Source organism: Haemaphysalis longicornis, unplaced genomic scaffold (assembly GCF_048455015.1).
Source record: "Haemaphysalis longicornis isolate Haplotype H1 unplaced genomic scaffold, Haemaphysalis longicornis Haplotype H1 scaffold_6, whole genome shotgun sequence".
NCBI lineage: Eukaryota > Metazoa > Arthropoda > Arachnida > Ixodida > Ixodidae > Haemaphysalis > Haemaphysalis longicornis.
The window spans coordinates 41,519,049-41,528,921 of record NW_027526407.1 but is presented as its reverse complement, the minus strand read 5'-3'; the positions used below and the strand labels follow the sequence as shown (position 1 = coordinate 41,528,921).

Here is a 9,873-nt window from a genome sequence, read left to right as displayed (position 1 = left end):
AGTACCTTCGCCCCGAAAGATTATATTAGAGGAACAGACAGGGGGGGGGGGGGGGGGGGGCATTGATTAAACCTGTTTTCCAAGTATCTTTTTTGTATAGAGGAGTACCGTAGGCCGGAGAGGAAAACATGTTCTTTGGTCTCTAATTCATTACAAAATACACATAGTGGGAAAGGGGCCAGATTGCAGCGGTACAAATTATAATTTAAATTTGGGACACCACAGCAAAAGCTGGTGAGGGTAACCTCACAAGCCCGTGATTGACTAAGGCGGCCCTTCCATGAGTGACGGAGGTGCTCGAGGTCAGAACTTACGTTGCAGCTTTTAAAGGGAGGCCTCGGAGATGATTAAATTTACAGGTACGTAATGAACATTCTGCACCCATCATTTCACAATCAGCGCTGCGAAAAGGCATGCTTGAGAAAAAAGAAGACAATCGATGTCAGCAGCATTGGTGAGCCCGTCTGCTAGCCAGCGGTGCCACTTTTTTCTTTTTCACCGAGTCGTCTGGACCAATGCGCTTGTTTACAGTCCAGCGTCGCCCTTGCCAACAACAGTAGATAACCATTCTTGAAGTGCCGGGGTTTTTTCTTAGTAGGGCGACGGTTTCCTGCTTAACAATTACAATGGATTGGATTTGTTCTTTCATTTCGAGTCATGCTTTGTTTTGTCGCCCACATCCCTCTTCTGTCACTTATGTGTGGCTACAGCCATTCGCGTCTGTTTCCGAGACCAGGCGCTACCGTGTTAGATGGTATTCTCGAGCCAATTTCTACTTTTACAAAAATTTAATTTCCGTCATACAATGTCTGTCGTATATCTTTTTTTACAAATTATCTCTTCTGATTATTCGCTGCCTTTCTATTTAAATCCTTACGTTTCCAGTTCACAGCTTTGGGAAGCGGCCACATTAACCTCGACTTAATTCTCTTCCACTATACGATTCCTAACATTTTACTATATACTCGTTCGAGAAGCTTCCATTCAGGCATATGCGTTTCGGCGGGGCTGCGCCAATGTTCATATTTTTGTCAGGAAAATCAGCCATGCAAGTTCTAATACTTTTCTTTACCTCTTTCATGAAGTTTCAGAGCACCTTTGTGCGAAATTTGAACCTCTAGTACTGATACGTTTCCAGTTATAAACGTTTTCTGTTTTTTTTTAGCGCGTGGTTACAGTGCGCGCTGAGTCGCACGCTAGCAAAACAAACTTAGCTAACTTCCGCCACAAGGTGACCCTTTAGAGGCCGACTTGCCTGATCACGTTGCTGTTCCGATAGTTTTAAAACGTAAATTAGCTCACTAGGCCACTAGGCGCAGTTTTGGGAAAGTTACAGCCAAAAGCCAAAATGTCAACCAACAGTCCTATTACGTTCGAGAAGCTTCCATTCACGGTGGACAAGCTTAAAGGGAGGCCTCGGAGATGATAAAATTTACAGGTACGTAATGAACATTTTGCACCCATCATTTAACAATCAGCGCTGCGAAAAGGCATGCTTGAGAAAAAAGAAGACAATCGATGTCAGCAACATTGGTGAGCCCGTCTGCTAGCGAGCGGTGCCACTTTTTCACCGAGTCGTCTGAACCAATGCGCTTGTGTACAGTCCAGCGTCGCCTTGCCAACAACAGTAGATAACCATTGAAATGAGCTTCAAACTAGCCAGCTGAGCGCCAGATGAGAAGTTCAGTTTCTCTTGGGCAGGTTCAGTTTGGCGAGCTGAGCTTCAAACTATCCATTTGTTCGTAGCTATGCACTTAAGCATGGTACTGGATTAGGTTTCCAACGTCCACAACTCCGTGGATCTCATCAGTAAGCCAGCGTTTCAGCTTACTCCTTCAGAACCGCACGTAGCAAGCGAAACCGAAAACGCTGGCTCCGTATCACTAGAGGCGTGCTCGACAACGTCGTCGACAGGAAACTTCTCTCACTCTCGCTATGTTTCGTCTGGCTCTCTGTGCCCAACCCATGCAAGTATGGAGTGCCGCATTCTCCAAAATTAACCATCATCCCGGACACCTCAGGAGCTGCACTAGAGAGGTTCAACTATGCTAGGAAGGCTCTTGGAGACATAAATAGCACTCCCTCAGCAGAGATGGATCTGGCAACCTTGGTGCAGTACTTGGCAGCCACCTACCTCCCTTGACTAACCAACTACAGTCTCGGCGCTCACTCCTCAGCAGCTATAGAACACCTGTCCCCGGCGGCGGTCAGAACAGCGATACAGCAGAGGGTGCTAGGAGGATCTGGGTCCGCACAGGCCACCATTGGAACTTGACCCCGGTAACGTTCAACGCACGCAACCTGTCTAGCGAGGGAAACTTAGCTTTACTACTAGAGCAGCTCTCTTACATTAAGTGGGATATTGTAGGGTTAAGCGAAGTTACAAGGACAGGAGAAGGGTTCATGGAGCTCTCTAGAGGGCATATTCTATGCTACAGTGGTCCCCAACAGAAGAAAGAACAGGGGGCTGGAGTTTTATACCACAATGAAATAGAAGGAAAAGTGAAGTTTTTTAGCATTAGCCACAGAGTCGCGGCTGTTGTGATCTAGCTGAACATGCGATACAGGTTAAAGATAGTACAGGTCTCCACACCTACAACCAGGCATTATGATGAAGCCGTAGACAGCTTATACGAGGACTTCAAATCAGCAATAAAGAAGGCAACAACGCAGTTCGCAATTGTGATGGGAGAGTGTACGCAAAGGTCGGTAAGAAGCAAATGGGAGAAATGCCAGTTAGAAACTTTGGAATACCCAATCGGAACAGTCGAGGAGATACGCTGGTGGGATTGTAGAGAGAAATAACTCGAGGTTAATGAAGAAATTCTCCTACAAGCGAATGAATAGAAAATAGACACCGAAAATAACGATGGCATAACCAAAAACAAAATTGACTTTATTCTAAGTGACAACCCCGGTATCGTGCAAGATGTGGAGCTGCTAAGTAAAATTCGGAGCAGCGAAAACAGGATGGTTAAATGCACGCTAAGAAGAGAAAGAACAAAACTCGTGAAAACTAAGAAAACCCGCGTGGAATCAGTCAGAGCCACATCGCACCAGTTTAAAAAACTATTTAAAACAAATCCTCGCTTTTGAACAAGCAGAACGAGGTCAATGTAGACTGCCTAAATGCCAACCTGACCGCGCCACTCCGTGAATTAGCAGCAGCTGTGGACGAAGCAACATGTAGAGAACAACTGAAGAACGAACCAAAAAAACGAAGGAACTAATTGCCAAACGTAAAAACATGACAGTGTAAACTACGGTGGATCAGACTGAATCAGCCTAACTGTCATAACTGAGTAATAGAAGTAAAACAAAAGACATTCGTGCATATAAAATCAGAGTGATAGAGGAATGGCTGCAAATAAGCATAATTTAACTTTACTACAAGCGTTTTACCAAAGTTATAATTAGCCGCGTAGTGACAGCCTGGATTCATAACAACCCAGGGGGCAGGCTGAGTTTACGAAAGGGCACTCAACTGTGGATCACATTCACGTTGTCAACCAAGTGATAGAAAAATTCGCAGAGTACACTCAACCCCTTTACATTGCAGTTATAGATTACAAGAAAGAATTTGATTCTGTACTCCCCGCCACCGTTTCAGAAGCTGTGAAAGAGCAGAGAATAGAGGAAGCCCACGTAAGACTTCTAGAAGACATATATAATGGATGCAGGGGCAGGATAACCCTCTTCAAGCAAACCAATAGATTTCCGATCCGAAGACAATAAGACTGGGATATACCATCTCTGCGAAACTATTCATAGCGTGTCTGGAGCGGATATTCAGCAAGCTTGAATGGGAAAACATAGGATTAAGTATAAACTGGGAATACGTGAACCATTTCAGGTTTGCGGATGACATAGTCTTGCTGAGTAAGACTCCAGAACACATGTGAACGATGCTTGAGGAACTACAATCAGAAAGTACGGCCATAGGGGTAAAAATAAATGTGAATAAATACAAAGTAATGAGGAATAAGCATGTCAAAAAAGTCTTCAGCGTAGGAAAAGAAAGGCTGGAACAAGTACCAGAATATAACTACCTCAGATAGTGCTGATCCCAACCACGAGAGAGAAATCCGTGCCATAATAGTTAAGGTTTGGGGTGCACTCGGAAAGCCCTCCCATATACTGAAAAGCAAGCTACTTCGGTGTCTCAAAAGAAAAATCTACAACCAGTGCACACTGCCGGTGATGACGTACGGAGCTGAAACTTGGCGACTTTCTAAACAACTAGAAAGCAAACTTAGGTAGGATGAACGGGCCATGGAACAACTGATGTTAGGAATAACACTCAAGGACAAGAAACGAGCTACCTGGTTCAGAGAACAAACTAGAGTAGAAGATATAATATAGTTGAAATAAAGAAAAAGAAATGGAATTGGGCTTGCCATGCAGTGAGGCGAACCGACAACCGGTGAACAATTAGGGTAACAGAGTGGATACCAAGAGGCGGGTTTAGAAGAAGGGGAAAACGAAGAACACGATGGAGGGACGAAATACGAAACTTCGGGGTAAACTGCTGACTCGAGTAGCGCAGGACAGGAGCGCTTAGAGATCAGTGAGAGATGTCTTCGTCCTGCAGTGGACCCGAGCAGACTGATGATGATTATGGTGATGATGATGATATTCCCATTTATGGCGAATTAATGGCGTCTGTATGCGTCATTGCGTAGGAACAAAAACAAGAAAATTGATCATCTATTCAAAGGCATCAGCACACGGCATTCCGATTGGAAGCGGGAATAAAAGGATATGTCCCTTCAGTACTTCTTTTAGGGCACTGTATTTTCTGAAGGGGCCTGTACGTAGGGCTTGTTCCCGACCGTTTCATTACGCGATTTGACTAAACCGTTCTGCGAGCCAGCCGTTGCCCTCGTCTTACTTGTTCAGGTTCTATCGGCATAATTCAACAAGTATGTTGCAGTCCCGGTGATACGCACTTGAGTATGGTTGCTCAAAAAATAATTTATGCAGAGAGAAACCCAGAAAAACGTTCTTACCATCTCTGAAATTTCTGACGCCATGGTGCACGTTTCTGTGCTTGGAGGGTCAGTACGACCGCTAAGAACCGTCCAGTCATCCATCTGCTGAAAGAATTGCAAGCTTGTAGTGTCACAAACATGTTCACTCAAAGTACGGTAGTGTGTGTTTATAATCAATCATCGTCCTCGGCAGCAGGAGAGTTTTAGGCGGTCAGTGCGTACCTTTGAAACGTGGTCTTTATAACAAAAAAGTGCAAACATGTAAACAGCTTTTAGTTCATTACTTAGCCTCTAGCGCAACATAAATATGATAGCTCGGGAAACCATACAACTTTTTTTATCAGGTGCGTCGCCCTGAGTTAGCTGGTAGAGAGCTTTGTAATTTCGCTTTAGTGTTAAATTATCGCTGATCCTGCGACGCCCGCGTGTTTGTTTTTACAAAAAGTATTCTGCTCTTTCACGTTTTCACACATCAATGATGTGTTTTGATAGGGTGTCGCGTGTAAAATTTAGCTCTGGCTGCGTCAAGGTTCTACTGGAATACTAGTTTTATTTTAAATACATGAGGTGTACTCGACTGAATTGAAGTTCGCGTTATGTAAAAAATGCACAAAAAAGTTTGCTGTACATGCATGCTAACGGTTAAATTCTTTACTGGAATGCAATAATAATAATCTGGAATCCGGCTGCTAATACAAAATGAAATGCTGCGTCTGCTTTCGCAGTACCATGGTATTTTACAAAATATGCTGTGATGTTTACAACTGCCAGAAATCTCGCGCCTAATAATCGCGAACGTAACGACAGCAAAAACGTACTGGATAATGTATGATAATTTTTTTGTTAGCGAGTGTGCTGCACTGGCATGATTCGTTATCACACGCCCGGAAGATTTACAAGCCCGCTGCAGCGAGTTTAGCATTTGATGCGTGTTAAAATATTTGTAGCTGTTCCAAGTATTGCAACAAAATAGGATACTAAATATTGGTAGAGACAAAAGTGTTTCTGAATCCGAATTGAACCACAATATTCATTTCAGCGCACTGAAAATTATTTAATGTGTGCCCACCCATTACTCGGCGTTAATCCCAGTGCCGCTCTTCAGCAGAGCTCATTGATCAGGTGGAGAAACACCTGGCCCAATTCGATAACTTACAGGTTTACCCACACTAAATTGCAGTGAAACTGTTCATAGGATATCCTAAAGCATAAATGAATCTGGTTGTCAGGTACAGGGATTTTGATTTAGGGGCGAAGCTCCTCTTGCTCGGGCCCTGTCCCGGCCGTACACGGCACATTGATGATGATTGTGGCAGGATCCCTCTAGGGATTGGCCAAGCAATGATTGGCCGAAGAGGTCATAACGTTCAACGCGTTCGTTGGTACCCAACAAGGAGTAGAGGAAAAAGAAGAGGTTGTCGTTCGTTGCCTGCGAGCTCAAGACACGTATCGGGGCTACGCGACACAAGACGCTCTGCAGAAGGTGACGGCAAAGGTGGCTAAAATGTCACACACCGAATTCGCCAAATTACCCATGGAGATTCTCATCGTCCCAAACAAGCCCTACATAATCACCACAAACATCGACGTCGTCGACGGGCTTGTCAACGGAGCGGTGGAAAGCTTGACGTGTTGAGACTTTATGTGATGTGTGGGCGAATGTTTGACGGTTTTACCGATAAGCATTTTAGCTTCGCCCCTCTCATCATCATTCACTTCAGGAGATGGTGGGATTTTTTTATCCCAGTTTTCTCTATTGCAGTAATCTCTAGGGGTTCAGGAGAATTATGATTTAACACTTGAATATGATGTCTGCATGGTTTCTGCAGGAATTTCCTTTTAAGCTTACCCTATAAAAACCTAGAGTGAAATCGAAGGTACAAGAACAGATATCGGTGAATGTGCTGTTACTACCACCACGTTACTTCTAGCCAGAGATGGCTACATTACTTCTAAAATGTAGTAAAATTCACTTACTCATTACTTTCCTGTAATTTTCTAAAATTTAATTAAATGACATTAGACATTACAAGTGGCCGAAGGTAATGACATTACATTACTATTACTTTTCAAAAGTAACGAAATTACTTTGAAATTGGTTTAGCAAAAATTCATCACTCATACACTACCAATTCATATACACTTTATTTACGCTCGTATACATACACTGCAATCTCAAAAATATTTGTTTATATACCAACTTATGTACAATTTATTTACAGCGCTATACACTGATATGTTAGATATTTGTATTACATCTCGGAAGGAGCTGCGTTTCAAAGTGGGCATTGGGAAGGTAATGAGGGATTCCCATAAAATTACTGCCATGAATTTATTATATTACTAAATTACGAACACCCAAAAGTAATTCGTAACATTACTCATTACAACAAAAAGTAATTGAATTGGTGTAATTGCGTTACTGCCAAGTCTGCTGCTGGCATTATTGTCTCTGCGTCCGCATGATTCAGGATGCTAGGCACACAAGCGGTGAGCGCACAAGGCACAAGGTGAGCGCACATTGTTGACGTGCTGTGGCGTTATTGTAACGCATTCACGGGAAATCAAAATACCAAACTGAGGAGATGCACAGAATGAACATGAACTTGATATTACATAAAAGAAATTGCGGACAAAACGTTGGGCGAGGAACGTAGTTGGCCAGAAATTTTCTATATTTATAAAACGAAGTGCCCGACTGACTGACTGTCTGACTCACTGACTGGCTCATCAACGCCCAGCCAAAACTGTTAGATCTACACTTTTGAAACTTCGGGATTACATTTGTGGCATGGCGTAGGGGCCCACTAAGGCGGTATTTTTCGAAATTGCGCCCCTAACCAAGAAAAAGGAGGAAATTGTGTTATCGTAAATTCGTGATTATCTCGCTCACCAGCTCACGTATCAAAGTGCTTTTTTGCTGATATTTTAGCCCTTAAGAATATCTAAGAGGTAGTTTTATGGTTTCGCCTTAACCAACATTGTTGGGGAGGTTCCGCATTTCGGCACAAAAGGGGTGTTCTTAAAGATTCTCGAAAAAAAAAATGTTTCACTGATTAATTTATCGCATCGGTGATAAACAGACAAGCGGGAGTTTTTAAATTGCACTCCTCTTGAAGTGAAATTCCGCTCAATTTTGCCGCGTAGCATAACAGTCGCCATCTCTTCGGAATTTCTGCAACCAGACGCTTCCGGTAGCTGTGTATTATAAAACTGTGACTGATGGGTATTCTTTACACCTACCCTATATTACTTCCCATGAGTAAGTAGTCCACCCATTCGTGTAATTAGCATAGTGGTCCAACCTGGCATAGTCTGTTACTAGCACTGGTAAAGGGATACGGGGAAAAGAAAAATGAGAGACCCAATAGAATGTACATTTGGCGGGTCGGAGTACACAGCGAGCCAGCCACGAAGAAAAAAAAAAACATTGAACAAAAAAGCAGGGACTTGCGAGAGCATGTGGGAGTACGCATCTTAACATAAATTATGGCGTTCATTATTCACATTGCCCACAGGTACGCTCTTCAAACCTGTTGCGAGCGCCTTGTCAAAGCGATGCTGACCTTTCTCGTGATGTGCTTTTTTTTTTCGGTCCACCAGAGTTCAGTGACCATCAGGTGCTGAACTTTATAGCACTGCAATTGGCCGGAGTTTTGAAGTTTGGTCCTTTTAGAGTAAAATTGCATTTTACTTCACGTTCGCACGTCTCGGAAAGGACTCCTAAGTAAATAAAAGTAAGCTACCTCTGTCACTTAAAAGAAAAATGCACTAGTGCATACTGATGGTGATGACATATAGAGCTGGCACTTGGCGCCTTACTAAACAACTGGGAAGCAAAACAGATCGGCTCAACGGGCCATGGAACGAATAATGATGGGAGTAATACTAAGAGACAGGAAACGGGATTCCTGGATCAGGTAACAAACCCGAGTATAGGATATCATTGTTCAAGTGAAGAAAAAGAAATGTATTTGTGCTGGCCATGTAGCGATACGAACCGACAACCGGTGGACTATTGGGTTAACAGACTGGATACCAAGAGTTCGGTCTAGAAGAAGGGGAAGGCCCTTAATCTGATGGAGGGGTGAAATGGGGAAATTCTGGGGTAAACTGTGGACACAAGCAGGGCAGGACAGAAGCAGTTGGAGGACAATAGGAGAGACCTTCGTCCTGCAGTAGACCTCAGTGGGCTGATGGTGATGATGATGCAACCGTAAAATGGCGCACCTGCACTTGAATAAGCATCATTAACACGAGAACAAGTTTATGCCAGGATTGGGTGTCATGACCCAGTATTCTAACTTCTTTCAAAGGGCTTAGGCAGATTGATTCTCTTGGGGATGATATATGCGCACCTGTGAAAAAATGGTGAAGTTTCATCTTGTGTCAGTTTGCCAAAGTGGTAGCAGAGCGCCTGTTTGGGAGCAACACCTTATAGAAATCAACTTTTTCCCCCTTCATTTTTTGCACATGGATATATGAAACAGTACTGTCGTTTTAAATAGCTTGAAAATGCTGCTGCAGCTCACTTACTGAGTGTGAGTCACGTGATGTAAAGGAACTTTGTAAAGCTGTTGCTTCTCGATAAGGGTTGTTGGATCCTACAATTGAAGTCTTCCTTGAATCTGGTGCGATCTATAGAGAGGAAAGCAAAGAGTTGCGTTATAAGATCAGCCACCCATTCCATAAGTCCACAGCGCCCATTTATTACTTACCCAATGTGGATCACCACATAATGAAGAAGAATTTCGCAAGGTTGTTACTTCTCGTGGAGGAGCGCTTGGAGCTACAGTAGGAGTGTTTCTTGAACCTTCCGCGAACTATACAAAGGAAAGTGCAGAGTGGCAATACAAGATCTGCTACAAGTGATGTAACGTCA

At 43.4% G+C, this 9,873-nt stretch overlaps 1 protein-coding gene across 4 annotated transcripts in view; it reads right to left on the bottom strand.

Annotated features, from left to right (window-relative positions):
• Positions 1–9,873, bottom strand: part of LOC144142513 (uncharacterized) — a 60,998-nt gene that overhangs the window by 12,663 nt on the left and 38,462 nt on the right. For 2 of the 4 annotated variants that reach the window (XM_077674078.1, XM_077674075.1), the window contains exons 8-10: positions 9,710–9,814; positions 9,528–9,629; positions 5,010–5,096 (exon numbers count right to left, since the gene is read on the bottom strand). In XM_077674078.1, coding sequence (XP_077530204.1) covers positions 5,010–5,096; positions 9,528–9,629; positions 9,710–9,814 — 294 coding nt within the window. The remainder of the gene's footprint in view (positions 1–5,009; positions 5,097–9,527; positions 9,630–9,709; positions 9,815–9,873) is intronic. The other 2 variants (XM_077674076.1, XM_077674077.1) reach the window with 2 other exon arrangements.